The 20,442-nt window shown below is 40.5% G+C and overlaps 1 protein-coding gene across 4 annotated transcripts in view; it reads right to left on the reverse strand.

Annotated features, from left to right (window-relative positions):
- Positions 1–20,442, reverse strand: part of LOC140735645 (2-oxoglutarate dehydrogenase complex component E1) — a 120,912-nt gene that overhangs the window by 56,028 nt on the left and 44,442 nt on the right. The window contains exons 3-5 of one of the 4 annotated variants that reach the window (XM_073060933.1): positions 16,630–16,818; positions 13,169–13,271; positions 3,013–3,057 (exon numbers count right to left, since the gene is read on the reverse strand). In XM_073060933.1, the coding sequence (XP_072917034.1) occupies positions 3,013–3,057; positions 13,169–13,271; positions 16,630–16,818 (337 nt within the window). Of the gene's footprint in view, positions 1–3,012; positions 3,058–13,168; positions 13,272–13,385; positions 13,486–16,629; positions 16,819–20,442 lie in introns of all 4 variants that reach the window. The other 3 variants (XM_073060943.1, XM_073060952.1, XM_073060961.1) reach the window with 3 other exon arrangements.

Consider the following 20,442-nt stretch of genomic DNA (forward strand, 5'->3'; position numbering starts at 1 on the left):
GTTACAGAGGAATAAGCGGGGAAAATGAAACTGATGAGATTTCCCTGATGGCCAACATAGATTTGATGGGTCGAATAATCTCTATGCAATCTGGAAACCAGAAATACGTTCTTTACTCAACATATGTTAGGATTCCAAATCAGATTTGGTTTGACACAAAAACACACTAACAAGCTCAATAAAGCAATCTTACTCAAATCAAGATAAACATTAATAAATCTAAAACAGATGCAACACATGAGAACCCTTTCAAGCGATTTGAAGGGACTTAATGAGAGCTTCTACTCAAAAAGAAACACTCAAATCCCTTAGAAAGGGAAATAATTTCTGAAAGAGAAGACATTCTGGGAAACAAAGGGCTATCACATTACACTCTGTGAAAAGTACTAAGCTCAGCAATCATGAAGGCTGCTTGCTGGTATGTTAACGAAAAACCACATTGAGACACTTATACAAATAATAAAACGTTCTGACAGCAAATTTGTCCTTTCACACCCATCAATCAGTCATGGTTTTTACAATTCTGGTGTTGATTACAGAGAACATTTCATTCTACACATCATGTCAATGAATTTTCAATAAACCAATGTCTAAATCAAATGGTAAATAATGAATTAACAAAACATGTAATTGATCACAAGTCAGAGATGTCATGATAGGGATGAGAATTTGCCTGCTTTTTGCCATGTATTTCACCATTTAACTGCTGATCAGTGATTTAAAAACCCATGGAGCTTAAGCAAACCCTCAAACCAAACTACTTAGTTACTTGAATGGGTAATGAAATTATGTTTTGGGCAGGAAGAGGAGGAATTTACTAAAGCATATTCACTTTGGTTATCTTCTCTACAAATCCCATTAACAGAAGCTATGAATTACTATTAATCATTATTCTGCACAGGCTTGGGCATGCTGTGCTGATCAATGTGGTATGGACAGGCTGGTAGGTTAATTGGTCACATGGGTGGTACGTGATCATTAGGCAGAAAGGGCCGGTTACCGTGCTGCATCTCTAAACAAAATCAGCACCCTTGTGTAAACAAGTGTTTCATTTTCACCCTAACCCAAGAGGCATAGTCAAAATTTCACAGCTACACTGCAGTTTCTTTCATTGAATTTGAGATGTATATTCTGATTCTCTTGAGGTAGCAGGAATGATTTTGGGAAATGAGTAAGTGGCAGGGAAATTAAATACCTCACAAAACAGACGCAGGGAACTTCTCAGGCATACAGCAGGGTAGCAGGCCCAACAAGCCTGCATTGCCCAATTACACCCATGTGACCAATTAACCTACCAACCCATAGGTCTTTGGGAGGTAACCAGAGCACCCAGAGGAAATCCACTCAGTCATGGAAAATACAAACTGCTTACAGACAGTGGTCGAATTGAACCCAGGTTGCTGGTGCTGTAATAGTGTTATGCTAACCACTATGCTACTATGCTGCCCAGTGTTTGGAGTTCACGATGGAGTTTGACTGTGGATGCTCAGGGCTTGGTCATTATGTATAATAAAGGAAAAGGTTTATAGATTTATGGATATCAGGGGATTCAAAGAATCTGCAGGAAGTGATGGTGGATCAGGATAAATGCCAAAGCTTTCCTACTTTTACTTGGATTTATAAAATACTTATGTTTTTATTAGGAAGTAATTGAGAATCTCCCCCATTGTTATTCAGAAAAGTTAAAGGAGGTCACGTGCCGAGGCGGAGATATGTCTCTACCAAAGGAGGTGTAAAGCACTCCTTCCCTCCGCTAGCCTGCAGGTCACCCTTGGACAAGGTGTAGCACCTGGTTAGCCCCCCGATCAGGGTCACATAAAGCCATGGGAGCAGGTGGTAGATGGCCATATGAGCAGCTGGTGCATATACAAGTCCTGGTTATGTGACCACTGATGCCAGGCAATATCTGAAGAGGATTGATAATGGCTGGGGTCACCCGTCTTGTAAAGGCACTGCCCAGAAGAAGGCACTGGCAAAACCACTTCTGTAGAAAAATTTGCCAAGAACAATTATGGTCATGGAAAGACCATGACTACTCACATCACACGACACAGCACACCAACTAGGGGAGAATGTGAATACTCAAAGCAGAGTATAGGAAAAAGTGAATTGAATATGCATTTTAGTCCTAGAAACTTTAACCAATTGAATACAACAGTTTTGAAACTTAGGCCCCATGTACAGAATACATTACTTTGTCATTTATGTTTGGATATATATCCTTGACCCACCACGTTGACAGAATATGCTGCAGATGTTTACATTAGGACTTATGTTGAGATTGGAGCTTTAGAAATCAATTGGTAATAAAACCTAGTCTACTGCTCTCAATGTGTAAAGGGTGAGAGATGGTAATTATTTCATGAGGCTTTCTATCTACTGAATGGAGATTCCATACAACCCCACTCAAATTAGTGTAAATCAGGGGTTCCCAAACTGGAGTCCATGGACCACTTGGTTAATGGTAAGAGGTCCATGGCATAAAAAAGGTTGGAAACCCCTGGTGTAAATGCACAAAAGGTGGATGGAAGGAACAAAATGAAAAAATCTGTATCATGGGCACAAGGTTTGATGGAGTAAAAATAAAGAACGTTTGCAGATTTTTATTTCCCTAGCCTTTACATTTATGTACTTTGAGTGTTTGGTTCACTCTTTTTCTACTGTTACAAAACCATGATGTTGTCTCCGTTTAACACTAAAAAGGGTTTAAAATTGCCAGTTCAATCCACCCCCCCCCCCCAACCTACAATGTACAGAGTGGTGAAGACCCAGCAAATTCCTGGCAAAGATTAACAAATTACTAAAAGCCTTAACATGACATCAATGATTTTGAAATCAGATTTCAGTACATTTAAAATCAGTAATCAGCCCACAAATACCTAGATACTACCATTGACTTTGAACACAACAACTGCCCTCCCACCATACAACAGTCTTACTCAAATAATGAATTAGAGAACTGAGAACAAAAATATAACTGGCTGAACATCAAGACCACCAGCATCTGCCTACCTCCTACCGTCAACTTTTTCAGACGCTCCTTGCAGACTGCGATGTCTATGGGGTAAGAGTGCGAGAAACAGACAAAACAGAACAGCGAGCAAAACAGTTAGTTTAAAAGAAACAGTATAAGAGGTGTCACAAGCAAAAGACCAAAGATTATTTGAATAGTTGCAATTAAGCTTTTGGCAATACAAATTAAATTAGCTGTGATTTCATGATTGCTGATGCAATGTAAACACACCAATGGATCAACAGCAAAATACTGAAATACAAAATAAACAGATCTTTTGAAACTTCTATACATACTTATCCAGGGGTTGGTAATTCTGAAATGCAGCTATCGTAGAATTTTCAAATTGTACTGAAAATTATTCTAAGGGGAAAAATACTTTGGATCTGTAGCTATTGCCTTGTTTGATCTTATATTAGATAGGGATATTGTAGTAATTGGCACTCTATATACTCTTTTGAATTGAACACCAAATTATTCCAGAATAATGTTTTTACCCTGTAAGTCACCTACAAGTCATAGAAGTTAAAGCTTGCTTTTTTTTTTAAATTTAAAAAGTATCAAATTTAAGGGGACAAAGGAACTAGGCTGAATAAGTTTGGCATGGACTGGATGGGACCAAGGGCTTGTGTTAGTGCAGTAGTGTTCTATGACCCAAAGCTCCCACATACTGTTTGGGGGTTATATTTCATTCTAGCCATTAGCATGGCTCGCAAAATCCCTTAAGAAAACATCCATCAACACTGGCTGATCAAATATACAGCACATTACAGAAAATGCAAACTATCCCTACTTCTTTGTGGAAGATTGTGCTAATTGATAGTGGAGAAACAAAAAACCTGACATTTTAAGATTCCAATTTCTAAATACCATGAATTACACAGGGATATATACTTTCAGTATACATTCAGTTGCTGATCCCTCTTATGGGTCTTTTAACTGCATCACACAACATTAATAATGTAGCACAAAAATGAAATTAAAGCAATTTTCATGAACCATGCATACTAAAACATTAGATGAGATTGCAGGGCAGCAATTTTTGGTGCATCATTGATGAGAACTAACTTTGCTATTTGTGCAGTCATAGATTAGTATCCAAAGTATCAGCCTCCAAACATTCACAGACCCTTCGCAGTAACGTCTCCAATCATTAAGCCTCCAGGGTTCAAAGTTTGGCTGTCGAACCATACAGTACGAATGTAATGATCCACCATTACTGCCATCCACTTTCTACCAGGTGAAGCCAAACCAACGTAGAACTACAAGTGTGGATGTAGGAACATGAGCAGCTTAACCCACTGGCAGCTGAGATGTTTTAGCCCATTTCCACTGGTTACCTAAAGAACAGCCTTTGGCAGATTGAGGGTAGAGATGGGCTTCTTTCCAACTGAAGTCCCATGCCTTGTGCAGCATATTAGCACCTTTGCAGTAAGTACCCCTGCATTATGAAGGATCAGGAATAAAGCAATACAATATGTAGTCGTTACAACTGACAAAGATGGTTGAACAATTTCCTACCACCACATGGGGTTTTACTGATATATTTTAATCACAATCCCAAAGATTTAATTGCACTTAAAACTTTCATTCTAAAAATATAAAACCTAATCTAATTCTGCCTCTGAGAGCTGAATAGAAGGAACCAGATGCAAGCCAAAGGGGTCAGAGTAGAAGGTCAGTAGCAGTGAACACAATGAAATAGCGTCTGATAAATGCCAAATAAAGAGACTGCTTGCAATAAGAACAAGGTGATAATCTCCAGCAGGGCGACCAAGTGGTAGGTATGCCTTCTTAAGCACACAGGTTGCTTAAGTCTTTGTGTGTAGCTTTTTCATTGATTCTATTGTATTTCTTTGTGAAGGCCTGCAAGAAAATGAATCTGTAGAGTATATGGTGACATATACATACTTTGAATGGTGTTAGTTTCTGATGAAAGTTGGGGGCGATTATCTGTGTGCATCCATGAATCAAGATCTGAAAAGGCATACCAAACAGAGGCTACGGTGCTTCAGGGTCTGCCTGCCAAGTGAATTACAGCAGGAAACACGAGAACCAGGAAGACCCTTCATTTCTCTCTCTTGTTGCAGTGAAGGACATTAACAATGTAGAATGAAATAAGTGTACACTTATAATGCTATCCCTAATTCATGCCCTGCTGGAGTTGGGTTGCAACCAGGGCAAACTTGTATGTGGTTCCCCCAAGCCACAAGTGAAATTCAGCTCTCCTCTAATTTTCTCTAACAGAGAAAAATAAAATCCCTCCCCTTACCTCGTCTTCTATTCCCCGCTCTGGTCTCTTACCCCGTCACCTGCCTATCATCTCCCTCTGGTGCTCCTCTTTCTTCCCTTTCTCCCATGATCCACTCTCCTCTCCTATCAGATTCCTTTCTCTCCAGCCCTTCAGCTTCAGCTATCACCTTCTATCCTCTTCCCACCTGTTAATTCTGGGGTCTTCCCCCTTCCTTTCCAGTCCTAAAGAAGGGTCTCGGCCCAAAACGTCAACTGTTTGATAATTTCCATAAGACCATAAGATATAGCAACAGAATTAGGCCATCTGGCTCATTGAGTCTGCTTCACCATTTCATCACGGCTGAACCAATTTTCCTCTCAACTCCAATCTCCCACTTCTCCCCATATCTCTTCACGCCCTGACCAATCAAGAATCTATCAACCTCTGCCTTAAATATACATAAAGGCTTGGTGTCTATAGCTGCCTATGGCAAAGAATTCCACAGATTCATCACCCCGGCTAATGAAAACAAAGGAGCTGGTTGTGGACTACGGGAGGAATGGAGACGGGCTAACCCCTATTGAAAATCAATGGATCTGGGGTTGAGAGGGTACACAGCTTCAAGTTCCTCAGCATCCACATCACCGAGGACCTCATGGTCTGTACACACCAGCTGTGTGGTGAAAAAGGCATGACGACGCCTCTTTCACCTCAGACGGTTGAGGAACTTTGGTATGGCCCTCCAAAGCCCAAGAACTTTCTACAGGGGCACAATTGAGAGCATTCTGACTGGCTGCATCACTACCTAATATGGGAACTGTACCTCCCTAATTGCAGGACTCTGCAGAGAGTGGTGCAGACAGCCCAGCGCACCTGTAGTTGTGAAATTCCCATGATTCAGGACATTTACAAGGACAGGTGTGTTAAAAGGGCCTGTAGGATCATTGGGGCCCCAAGTCATGCCAACCACAATCTATTCCAGCTGCTATCATCCAGGAAGCGGTATCACAGCATAAAAGCCAGGACCAACAGTCTGCTGAATTCACGCTGATTTGAGTGTACTCTATGTTACATTGACTGTTCTATTTATTATAAATTACTATGGTTGCACATTTAGATGGAGACATAATGTAAAGATTTTTACTCCTCATGTATGTGAAGGATATAAGAAATAAAGTCAATTCAATTCAAAATCTCTCCTCATCTCCATTCTAAAAGGACACCTCTCTATTCTGAGGCTGTATCACCAATCAAATGCTGCCAGACCTGCTGAGTTCCTCCAACATTTGTGTGTTACTCCTTCACTTTGTTCTAACATCTGCAATCCAGTGACAGGGCCAATAGAAAATGCAACTAAAAAGATAAGGAGGGTGTTAATATTCTTATTAAGCAACTCAAACATATCAAAGCTAACTCCTTGATATAAATAACAGATGATGCACATCGGGAAGACAAGAGGTGCATATCTTCAAGGCCTCAAAGAACCTTGTCAGCCTTTGGAAAAAGAAGTTCAATTGGTGAAAAATGCAGGCATTTCTAGACATTAATTGACACGGAGGAGGTTACTATAATTTTCAGCCACCAGTAACAGCCAATATGTATGCCTCATCAATATCCCAAAAAATACAGCGTTCTTATTCTATTGCTGCTTGTGGGACATCAACGGTTGAAAAATCCTTGCGTTTCCTACAGCACATCAGTAACTGCACTTCAAAAGTATTTAACTGCCTGCAAAATATGAGGGACATTCCAGGATTACAAAAGGCACTGCAGGATTAAAAAGCCTGAAAAGTTGCTGACTAGACAAATCACAAATCCAGTGAGTGGGAGAGGGGAAGAGAGCTTACTGGGAAATAGAAGATGGTGTCCAGAAACCTGGGCCTGGGGTGGAAAGCCATGGGCTGGGGATTAGATGTCAGGCGATCTTTCCCTAGTTGTTATGAGTGCCAAGTGAATGTGGTCAGCACATTGGGGACTCAAATAAGTTAGACAACTTGGGTGGTTGCACTGTGCAGAGTATTATGCATCTAAAGAACTGTAGCGGTGTGCTACACACAGCGCTGAAATAACGACACATAGTTGGTGAGCTACAGTTGCAAAGAGGTTTATTCAAACTTCGCGGCCTCGCTTTAAAGCCTTCCTGTACTCGCGTTCCCCGGGCGGGAATGCTGTACGGGGCACGTATTCACAGTCCTGTCCCGCGCGCGGGCCTTTCACCTTGCTGGTGAAGCAGACTTGGCGCCCTCTTTGGGACCGGCCTCAATGCCTGCGCGCGCCACTTTGTGAGCCGGTTCAAGTGCGCTGGGAAGTGGGTCACCACAGAACTACTGTTTGTGGGAGTCCACAGACTGAAAATGTCTGTTTCTTGCAATACATCAGTGACCACACTTCAAAAACTTTTCTCTGCCCAAAAAACACTTGGGACATTCCAAGATGTTGAATATTGAAAGAAAAACTAAAGATGAAATGGCATCTATGGTATTTATGTTTGGTACATTAATTCAAGAACAGGCAAAATCGGAAAAGTACAAGGGAGATCTGAAAAAAATTGAAAAGGTAAAAATGTACAAGAGTAGATTCACAGTTAAGGTCTTTTATAAACATAATAAGTTTTAGCATAGTCATAATAGGACGGCACTGATCAGGTAAAAACGAATTGACTGTAACAGAGAACATGTCTGCGCTATTAAACAGTCTATATCAAGCACATACTTGGCACTCCACACTGAGGGAATAAAATCTCTGACCTCCTATCCTGAGACACAGACCACGCATTCCATACTCTATGTCCTGAAAAATGCCCTTGTCTCCACCAGATTCTGACTGGAACTCTAAATTTCCAGCCTATTTCCCCCTTTCAGCTCTGGTTTATTATCACATGGCAGCAACTCAATGCATTAAAAAAATGCAGACATTGTCCAGAGGTTCAGTTGTTGTTCAGACTATAAGAACGGGGAAGAAACGTGATCTGTGACTTTGACTGTGGAATGATTGTTGGTGCCAGTTGGGATGGGTAGACTATCTTAAAAAGTGCTGATCTCCTGGGATTTTCACACATAACAGTCTTGAGAGTTTACAGAATGGAGCGAAAAACAAGAAACATACAGGAAGTACCTAACAAAGTGGCTACTGAGTGTACTTTAAAATAAAACATTGTCATGGTAAAGGAATGGGGAAGAAACTGACTGGATTACTCTTAAAAATGCTAGCACAGAGATAGAAGGACCAAATGGTCTCTTCCCAAGCTGTAATGGTTCCTTTATAAAATTCATGAGGTGGTTTGAGGTCAAAGACCTCAAGAATTTCATACAATAAAGCAAACCACTGCAAAAATCAGCAGATTGTAGAACAATAGTATATCAGCAGCTGAATGGAGTCTGTCTTTAGTTGTCTGTGATTAGTTTAATCAGCAACATTTCATATTGCTCTGACATCTGAAGGACTAAACACAAATATTGACAATTGCCTGTAGGACAAGGACGCGGTCTGGCATTACATACAGCAGGCCTGGAACATGTAGGAAGTGCACATGGATGGGACTGGCATGAGGCCCAGTTATTTCCAGCTAAGAATATCACTACAAGTACAGCAGTAGTCATGGGTGCAGACACCAGCAACGTCACATGGGAAAGGACTGCAGGATTTTGCCAAATCATGTCAACTCTGCTGCGTGAATGGGTCTCTTTGTGATAACTGGTACAACTTCAAACAAATCAAACTAAGCAATTACATCTACTCAGAGCCTTGATCGGATATCGCAGAACTATTTCAAAGGGTTTGATATGCAATGAATTACTTTTGAAGTGGTTAAGATGATGTAGGCACAGTTCTCAGCTGTTTCACAGCAGACCGCACGCCACACACAGCAGCAAGATGAATTGCCCTTCTATGGCTTCAGTAGCGTAGTTTCAGGACAGGACACTGAACAACATTGAGAGTTAAAGGGCAGCCAAAAAGTCAGGCAAAATCAGAGTCTAGCGTCGCTCTTCCTTTGGTAAAAGATTATTGTCCGATATCGCAAATGGTGTTGAATCATTACCAAAAGTCAAAAATATATTTGAGATATGTGCTGCGGACATTTACTTCTACTCCACTACTGTACTTAGTAGCCTCCAGGAAAGGGAGGTATATTGTTTTCTTTTAAGTAGCTTTTTAAACTATCACAGTTTTAACAATCCAAAAGCTGTTCGCACTTGGATAATTTAAAAAAAACTAAAAAGAAATAAAAACTTTCGTATATTGATCCAAAAACAAGCTAGACTTGAGAACTATAAAGAAGAACTGAAAAGGAATGAAAGACAAGAGTGTTAGAAGAAATTCGTAAGAACCAAGGCATTTATAAACATGGTAAATTGAAGGTCAGTTAAAATAGGGTGGTACTGATAAGATCCAAACAGGGTATGTCTGAGAGACTAGACATGAACTTTGCATGTCTTAAAAAAAAACATGCTAACTTTCACTGCAAAAGAGGAGGTGGTAGAGAAATAGAACTAGATAAGATTTGTTAAAAGGAGGTACTTAAGAACTTTACAGTGATCCCACTTGAAAATCTGCTGGATTTGACAGGATTGAAGAGAATTGCAAAGATGAGAAGTGTGGGAGTTGCCACAATAATACTGTTAGTGCTGCCAAAGGAGTGAGGAAGAATTTTACACCCCGTTTTGAAAACTGAAGAATAATCACAGCAAATATATCAGAGGTGAAGAATCACATTTGACATTATTCTGGGAAAAGGCCATTTGATGCTTGGAACCTATCAGCCTAGATTTGTTAATGATAAATACTACCAACTATAAAACTCACCAAATTTTATAATTAGGTATTTGAGAGGAAATGTAGCTAGTATGATTGAGGTGTATACAGATTTTTTTTTAAAAACAGTATACAAAATGGACTTGGTTGCAAATTTCTAAAAGGAGCCTAAATGTATTTTTGACACCAGTAAGAACAATATTTTTAAAGAGTGCAGTGAGTATTGATGAAAGTTTATTTTTTAGACTGGTTAGAAGAGTGCAAAGGTGGTCCCCTATAATGATCAGGAATGGGTATGTAGATGGTTTAAACTTCAAATACAGTGACAGATACCAGCAGGGTCTGCTGATGAAAGGGGCAGATGTGTTGCATGAAGAATGATGAGAGAACATACACAAAATGGAACAGTTTTGGATGATGAAACAGAGAGATCTTGAATTATATGTTTGCTTGAGGACAGTGGAATAGATCGGAATGTTTATTTTAAAAAAGGATCCTTAGCTTTATAAACAGGGTGAGGCGAGTACAAGAGCAAGGAAGAAATAATGGATTATTTAAAACATCATTTGGCCTCAGCTGAAACACCAAGGGCAAATCCAGTCGCTGAACGTTTGGACTGTCCACAGAATGCAGTGTACAGATTGAAGGTGATTGGCAGAATTAAAGGCAACCTGCACTTCCTCAAAGAGTGAAGCAGATTCAACAGTAAATAAACTCTTGCAATGGAAACAAGCTTTAGGTTAACGGGGAAGAGCTGCAGAGTAGAATTAATTGGACACCCTTTTAAAAGAGCCGAGGTACAGAGCCAAAGGACTCCACCTACAGAACACAATACTGTGAATTTCACCTCCAAGTCAAGTCTTAAAAACCAAAAGCAACACACACAAAATGCTGGAGGAACTCAACAAATCAGGCAGCATCTATGGAAATGAATAAACAGTTGACATTTCGGGTTGAGACTCCTCATCAGGACTGGAAAGGGGGAAGACGCCAGAATAAAAAGGCGGGGGAGGGAAAGAAGGATAGTTAGAAGATGATAGGGGAAGCCAGGTGGGTGGGAAAAGTAAAGGGCAGGAGGGGAGGGAATCTGATAAGGAGAGCAGAGTGGATCATAGGAGAAGGGGAAGGAGGGAGATGACAGGCAGCTCAGAAGACTTAAGAGGCCAGAGTGGGAATAGAAGAAGAGGTGAAGGAGGAGTGGGGATTTACCAGAAGGAGAAATCGATATTGATGTCAACAGTTGGCAGCTACCCAGATGGAATACATGCCATCAGGTTGGAGATACCAAACATAACATAAAATTAAGGCAAAGGACTTCAGGGCTTTTCAGCATTCTAGACCCTATTTGCCCATTTCAGTATATAGTATCATCTCAATTCACAATATAGGAAGGTAGCCCTCTTCCCCCACCCCCGAGTTCTGCCAATGCTGTTCTTTAGCCAGTTGATTGAAGCTGCCTTGCTGCTAGCCTGGAACTCGTCAAGTTACACTCTAATTGCTCTTTCACTTGACCATGTTTAGTTTGGCTGTAAATGTTAGAAAGAAGGGGAGGAAGGAGACCAACACTGCAGCTCCCACCTTGGGCACTTCCTCATTCACATTTTCCGGTGTAACTCTATTGCTGCCATTCTTCCATAGGACGTTCAAGAGTATCAAATCACTGCTTTATTGCAATTGCTTGTTATTGTACCCGGCCTTCAGATACAACGTACAGACTCAGGCCCAGTTCATACAAGTTACAATAGTTTCACCACCCACCAACTCTATTCTACCTCCCCCATTCAGTTCTGACCAACAGAACAGCTACTGGGTTGCATGTTCTTTCAACAATGTGTATCTTCTTTAGGAAAGGAAGCATGCCAGTGTATGGGATGATTAAAAGGAAATTGCAGGATTGGGGGGGGAATTGAAAATATTGAACACATTTCTTTTTAAAAAGGTATCCATGCTTCAAAAAGATACAAAAAACACAAAGCAAACTGTACTTTCCGTTGCATATTAATGTGTACCAAATGAGGAACGTGTTTACACAACCAGGCATCCGCGTCACATTAAAGGAATGCAAAATTCAGCAAATCAGCAGAATTAATCTCACTTCTATCGTTAATAACTACTTAAGCAATTAGTGAGCAGATTCATGAATTAAGATGAAATCATTCCGTGATTAAGTGTGCACAGAAAACGTTAAGGACAGCATCACCACAGCAACAGTTTGAAATGTTCAGAAGTTATTTCTGTACGCTGCTTTGAAGTTTTTGAATTCAAAAGCATCTAGCCCAATAACAGCAACTATTAACTTCAGGCCATATTCATGCGCACCTAGGCAGGACACTGTCGCATAAGCTGCCACTTGGTAGCACTGTCTACTATCACGAAGACAGAAATGAATGAGGTTTTTACAAATCTGTCAAGGAAGTGTTGGCAAGATAAACAAAAATAACTTGATAATCAGTCTCTGCTAACAAGTATATACATGGATGTATTTTGATGTCAAACTCAACTGTTGGCAAGGTCTGATTGCCTGAAAATTCACCAAGGAGGCTTGATGTGGAGAATAACCACTAGAACAAAGACTGGTGAAATATATTACTACAGATGTGGCTGGACCCCAGTACTAACCAGCACCTTAACACAGTGGAAAGAACTGGAGTTACTATTGAAATTTGCTTAAAAAAAAACCAAATAGAATTTTTTAAATGCCATGAAAGTCAACATGTTCCAATGGAGCTGAAATTAAGTGGTTTCAGTATCCCAAAAATCACCTTCAGTGATCATCAAGTCCAATTATATATATCTATATATATGAAATTAGGTTGATTGATAACAGATTTTGCATCCAGGTCCACAGAGCTATTGCTTAGTACAGATAGGGATTAATATTTAATTACTTTGGGGAGATGATAAATAAGTTTTTAAGGTTAAAATTGCTATTGGAAGCTAGAGATGTAAATTAGACAGAGTACCATGTTGCAGGGCCCCACCTAGGCACTGGTTTTATTTAATGCAATCAATATTTTGGAATCAGAGCCAGCTTACAGAACAGGTCAGGGAAAGGGTTCACAGGTTCATGCATCTCTCACAGCTGAAAACCGAAAGCCAAAATTCTACGTTGCAAAATCTAGACAGAGGAGCTCAAACAAAGGGAACGCTATCCATTCGAGAGCCCTCACCAAGTCCGTTTGAGGAAGTGGCTAGGTTAGCTGGAACGGACGACTCCAGGTCCGCATCCAGAATTCCTAAAGGGTCCAGCTGCGCAACATGATGCCCTCGTATCTGGAATGTGAAGAAGAATGGAGAAGAGGGGATGGTGGAAGAGATGGGGAAGAAAAGGAGAAAGAACAATTTACATATTTCCAAAAATACTCAGAATTTTTAAAAACATCTCACCAAGGCTGGAGGTGCCAACAGGAAAAGCAGTACGAGACTCATCAAAATCTACTACATTAATGCCAAGTGGATCAAGTTTAGTGATGTGGTGACCCCTGACCTGTGAATAAGGAACAAGAATATTCAAGAACAAATTTTCTGTGCTGGGATACGACACAATACTTACACATTACAAGTACCTTCATTAGATCACTTAGCATGGATTGCATGCTTCTCCAATTTTACAATGAACACTCTGAAATACACAGAATCATATAATTTGAATGATATGTATATTATTGGCCAAAGTAAATCTAATAGTCTGAATTATAAATATAGTAACTATTAACATGAAGTAGTTCATCTTCTACAATTCTCTGTTGATGGTGATTAGAACAGATTTGACTTCAGTTCACAAGCACTGGCTGCTTCAAGAATAAGTGACCCTGGGAACAATAAGATATTCTACTACAAAGGTGATGTTCGGGGGGAAAGTGTCAGGCCTCATCCGGTCCTCAGTTAATAATTAAATTCCAGCAGAAGAGGATGATCAGTAACAGCCAGTGCAGCCTCCTTTACATTGGTGAAACCCGAGGTAGATTGAGGGACCGCTTTGTCAAGATCCTTCACTCCATCAAGCAGGATTTTCCACTGCCAAACTATTTTAATTCCAATCTCCATTCCCATTTCAACATTAAGGAGCATGCCCTCCTCTAGTGACATGATGAGGCCACTCTCAGGTTGAAGGAGCAACACCTTATCATGGTAGCTACCAATCTGATGTCATGAACATCGATTTCTCTTAATTTCTGGTAATTTCTTCTCTTTTTTTCTCCATTCTGGCACCCATCCTATCTGATCACTTCTCCTCATCTGTCTATCATCTCCTTATGGTGCTCCTCCTCCTTTCCTTTCTCCCATGGTCCACTCTCCTCTTCTATCAGATTCTTTCTTTAGTCCTTTCTCCTTCCAGCTTCTGACTTCATCCCTCTCCCTCACTCAACCACCTTCCCCCTCACTTGGCTTCACCTATCACCTGCCAGTTGTATTCATTCACCTCCCCTACCATCTTATTTTGACTTCTACCCCTTCCTTTCCAGTCCTGATGAAGGATCTCGGCCCAAAACGTCAACTGTTCATTCATCTCCATAGATGCTGCCTGACCTGCTGAGTTCCTCTTGTGTTGTGTGTGTGTGTTAATCAGTAAGAGTAACCCTGGTCACTTCTATATAAGTGAATGTCCAGTAAGCCTGGGACCAGGAGAAGAGCCAATGAACACTTGCAAAAAAACAGCAGAAAAAAGAGCAGTGTAATGTAGATGATAGCTGATGTTCTGAGAGCTGGTGTACACTCAGTTCAAGCAGCATCTATGGAGGGGAATAACAGTTGATGACTGAGGCTGAGACCCTTGATCAGGACCGGAAAGAAGCCAGAATAAATAGGTGGGGTAAGAGGAAGACGTACAAACTCTCAAGTGTTAGGTGAAATCAGGTGAGGGGCGAATGTAGGTAGGTAAAAAATGTCTTTTAAAAAATTGTAGCTGTGATGTATAGCCCACATTAACAGAACAGTGCAGATCAGCCAAATTTCAATAAAATGGCTAACTGGTCTATTCCAAGATCTCTTGCTCAGTGCAAACAAAATGGATCTTATCAACTGTACACATAAGCAGGTAGGATTGTAGAGAACATGAAACAAAGTTATATAACCGTCCCTAGTTTTCCTCTCCTGTTGACACCATTTACTCTTCAATGATAGGCTTCCAGCCTCAATGAGTTTCCTCTGTAACCTGCATAGCTTTTTTCTAACTTCACGCCTTGGTCATCAGCAAAGGCGGCCATGATGCCCCAGGTATTTGTTTTGCTCTAGGTTCCTCAATGAACTACCCCCACCTACACTTTCTTGAGGACAGTATTACAGCAAGGAGACAAAATCAATGGCAGGATGTCTTTTATGGCAGATATTGAATGTGAGAAGTCTAGTGTTGTAGCATCAGTTCTGCTGAAGTTTGAGTGCCACAGATCCTTTCCTGATCAAGTTCAAGTTTAATTGTCACTCAACAAGTGGCAGGTAAATAACACTTCATCAAATGGTGTTTACCAGTGCTGCGGCTGTACCGATTACCTGAAAGTGATTAAGTAACAAAGTTCAATGCATCAATATTAAAACAACCAACTCAATCTGTTTTAAGGATTGTACAATAATGGTCAATACATTGCCATAGGTTGACAAATAACAGCAATTGGTGAGGATGGTGTCATTTGAAATGCAGTTTTAAAGTTCAAATTTCAAAGTAAATTTATTATCAAAGTACATATATGCCACCATATAAACACAAACCTCTGCATGGAACAGTCATTAAAATTACACTCAGATCTAATCTAGGCTCCGAATTTATCTTTACCAATTTTATCACACTTTAGGATGTACAGTACAGTTGGACTCTGTACCCCTAGGCCAAGTCAGGTAGGGAACAAAAGTCAACTTTGGCTGCTATTCAGCAATTCCTACTACAAAGTGTGCGGTCATTATAGAATTTAAAATTCTTTGTAGTCATGCAAACAGGAGAGCAGAGGCAAAACAAGGTGATTATTAAGACAGTATTTCTAGCTCACTGGTTAGGAAACATAGCCATTGAGTGAGATAATATACAAGAGATTCTGCAGATGCCGGAAATCTAAAGCAACACACACACACACAAAATGCTGGAGGAACTCAGCAGGTCAGGTAGTATCAATCCACAGATGCGGGAGAGGGGAGGAGTACAAGCTAGAAGGTGATAGGTAAAACCAGATGACACCAGGTGAAGGGGAAGGTCGACAAGTGAGGGAGGGGATAGGCGAAGGAGGTAAAGGGCTAAAGAAGGAACCTAACAGGAGATGACAGTGGACCATGGGAGAAGGGACGGAAAGTGAGGTGATCAGCAGGTGAAGAGAAGAGAAGGGGTAAGAGGATTTCTAGAATAGGGAATGAGAAAAAGGGTGGGGGTAGAAATTATCGGAAGTTAAGAGAAATCGACGTTCACACTGTCAGGTTGGAGACTACGCAGATGAAATAGGAGGTTTTGCTGCTCCGACCTGAGAATGGACTCATTGTTTTTTTTCCATAGATACTGCCTGACCTGTTCAGCTCTTCCAGCAATTTGTGTTTGTTCCTCATCTGCAGAATCTTTTGTGCTTACAGAGTGTTCATAAAATTTACAATACTTCTGATAAAGATATTAACAACAGAAAAGATTCACTGTGATTGGTGCCCTGCTGATTACCTGATATGCTCTGATGAGTGACTGCACAGCCAAGTGATCCTCTACTAACTTGTCCACGTTTGGCTGTGCAATTATCCTGGACTGGGCCTGAGGTAAGGAAGCCAGACTTGCACCCAGCGGAGGAGGACTTTGGTAAGCAGTGCCTGGTGGCGCTCCCGTGTTAGCATTGCGAAAGAATACGTCCCAAGACTATGGAAACAAAAATTTAGAAGCAAGAATTTCTGAGTTTCAATGTGTAAAATTTGAGGAGAAATATCATTGACTATACCAGTAAGAAAAATCTACAAGTTCAAAATAAATTTATCATCAAAAGACTTATCTGCCACCATATAAATCTGTACTAGAAATAGCTTTTTATTAATTTTATTGTATTTCTTCATTAGTTATGTTCATGCTGTCAATCTGACAAACAACCAATATGCAAAAGATAAATCCTGCAAATAATAAAAAAGGAAATAACAATTCATGATGTTCCAAGTAAATTATTATTAAGGTGCCATATAAAATCCTGAGATTCATTTTCTTGCAGGCAAACTCAGTAAATAGACTCAATGAAAGACCGCATCCAACATGGTGGACAAACAACCAGTGTGAAAAAGACCACAAACTGTGCAAATACAAAGGAAAAATAGTAATAAATAAATAAGCAATAAATGTCAAGAAGACCAGATGAAGAATCCTTGAAAGTGAATCCATAGGTAGTGGGAACAGTTCAGAATTGGAGCAAATGCAGTTGAATAAAGTTCAAAAGGTCTGGTGTTGAGGGGTAGTAACTGTTCCTGAATCAGGTGCTGTGGGTCCTGAGGCTCCTGTACCTTCTTCCTGATGGCAACAGCAAGAAGGGAGCATGATCTGTTGTAGAGTTCTTGAAAGTGAATCTATAGGTTGTAGAGTCAGCAGTGGCGTAGTTGTTACTAGCTCCAGTTTAACCTTATTCCAGTAGCCTCACTAGAGGCCATTCCCCAAACCCATCTCAATTCAAGTTCAAGCTTATTGTCACAGGCAAACATACCAAGGGTATAAATGTCAGAATGTCTCCCGTGCACCTTATTCTGGCTTCTCTCCCCCCCCCCCCCCCCCCCACTAATTCTGATGAAATCTCTTGGCCTGTAATATCAACTGTTTATTCCCCCTCCAAAGATGCTGCACAACTTGCTGAGTTCCTCCAACATATTGTGTTTGTTCTTCATGAACATTCAGCATACACCTACCATGTGCAAACAAATAATGTGCATCTAATGAATGTTCACCTTGTAATGTTAAGAGTTATGTTTTTAAGCTCCCTTGCGTGTGATCTTTTCAAAAGAACCTTGCTCCTTGAAAATGCATTATATTGACTTAGGACAACAAGTCTCATCTCACTCAACACACACACAAAATTCTGAATTTATAAAAATCTGGTATTTGCCGCAGCACAGTACAAAGAATGACAAATCTCAGCTCCATTTTCCTCAGCAACACACACAAAATGCTGGAGGAATTCAGCAAGTCAGACAGAATCTACAGAAATGAATATAGTTGATGTTCCAGGCCAAGACCCTTCTTCTTTACTCTATTATCCTGCCTTCACCCCGAAATCTTTGACACTCTGATAAATCAAGAAGCTATCAACCTCCACCTTAAATATACCCAATGACTTGGCCTGCACAGCTGCCTGTGGCAAAATAATTCCGCAGATTCACCACCGTCTGGCTAAAGTTTTCTTCACCTGTTTTAAATGGACATCCCCCAGTTCTGAAGCTGTGCTCTCTGATCCTAGATTCCTACACTACAAGAAACATCCTCTCCATATTCACTCTATCTAGCCTTTCAATATTCAATTAGTTTCAATAACTCCCATCAGTCTTTTTACCCTTGCAATTTCTTAACTCTACTCACAAGGATTCCACATCTTCCAATCCAATGGCACCTCTTTCCAAGGATTTGATTTCAATTTTCACCAGCAGAACCACCCCACCTCCCATGCCTACTTGCCTGACTTTTTGATACATGTGCATCCTTAAATGTTAAATTCCCAACTATGATCTTCTTTCAGCTACTTCTTAGAGATGCCCACAACCTCATACCTGCCAATCTCCAACTGTGCTAGAAGATCATATAAACCGTGGTAGGGTTAAGGATTTTCAGATTGGTTCAAGAACGCTACAATTTGAGACTGTTAGGGATTTTCCGATCAGTTCAAGACTCTATAGTTTGAGGCAGTGTTAGGGATTTTCAGGTCAGTTGTTGAACCTTGAAGTGAGGGTCATCCTACACTTCCTGCCTGAGGACAACATTGCCCCCCTCAACCTCAATGACATCTAATACACTGTAAATAGTTGTCCATTAATCCTTCCAACCAAATACTGCAGTGTTCACTACAGAAATATACGGCATAAGCAGACGAAACAAGATTAAGACATAATCTGCAGGCTTTAAATAATACTGTGCAACAATCTAGTTAATAAAGCCACTTTGACACTTGTATTTTGTAAAGCAATTGCTTAAGTTAAGGCGATTGCATATCAAATCATGCATGTAGCAGAAGTGAAATGTATGAACAGCCTCTGAAAGGAGAGGTGAAACAGACTGGAGACAGCAAATGTTTAGTAATGCTACAGGAAACCACTGAAAATAGCTTGAAAGAAAATTACATACAGTTTAGGGACAGGGTGAAGAGGAGAAAAGAGAGAAACAATGAGATTAAGTACAAAGCCAGCAGATGTTAACAGTTGAGGGAGGAAAGAATTGCAAAGTCATTATTAATAAAAATATGATTTATAAGAGGTATTAAGTCATACAAGTTACCTTTTTATCAGAAGAAGCTTGCTGTAAAATCCACACTAAGATAAACTCGCCTGATCTTGGTTGACCTCAGCCAGAGCAGATGTGAGCACTTGGCAAATGACTGTCAGATACAGTGGCAATGAATCCAGGCCTTCTACTAGAAAATGCATATTAATGCATTGGACCAGGACCGAACTGACTGTGAAATAACTGGGCAGTATTACAGGAAACAGCCACTTATTTACAGTTGGTTATCTGGTTACAGGCCAAGGAGTTGGGGATTTGGCTGCAACACGAGAGTTAATTTCTCCTCCCTGAAGGCATAGTTCCCTGTACATTGGTACACTTGACATTTTAGCACACACAGCAACCAAAGTCAAAATTTTCACCCAAAAGTTTATGGTGTTCAGTGCGCTCTGCCCATTAACTTTAACCTTTATGCATTTTGACATTAGAGGAAACATCATACATTCAAGACTTGGTATGGCAATTGTTCTACCTGCCCGTCTCAGCAAGAAACTGCAGAGTTATGGACAAACTCAGTGAATTACAGAAACCAGGTTCCCCCCTCCTTGGTCTCTGTCAACACTTCCCACCGCCTTGGTAAAGCAGCCAACATAATCAAAGACCCGCCTACTCCAGACATTCTCTCTTCTCCCACTGGGCAGAAGAAACAAAAACCTGGAAGTAGTTATCACCATAAAACCATAAGATATTCAGCCCAATGTCTGCTCCATTATTCCATCATGACTGATATACTTTCTCCTCTCAACCCCGTTCTCCTGCTTCTCCCTGTAACCCTTGATGCCCTTACTAAACAAGAATGGAGGACGCAGCTTAGGATAATGGCACCCAATGGCGACTCCTTTGCTTACAGCTTTGGAAACAGCTCTATTTATATCTTTTTTTTTTTCTTTTCAGGATTCTTTTGGAGACCCTGAACTAAAGTTACACACTGACTTTGGCTCTTTGTGGAAATGGGACCCGCCGCTTTTTGATTTGCCAAGGACGCAGCATGGAAGACTAGCGCACCTTCAGGGTGCCGGA

The sequence above is a fragment of the Hemitrygon akajei genome, chromosome 1 (genome assembly GCF_048418815.1).
Source record: "Hemitrygon akajei chromosome 1, sHemAka1.3, whole genome shotgun sequence".
NCBI classification, from domain to species: domain Eukaryota; kingdom Metazoa; phylum Chordata; class Chondrichthyes; order Myliobatiformes; family Dasyatidae; genus Hemitrygon; species Hemitrygon akajei.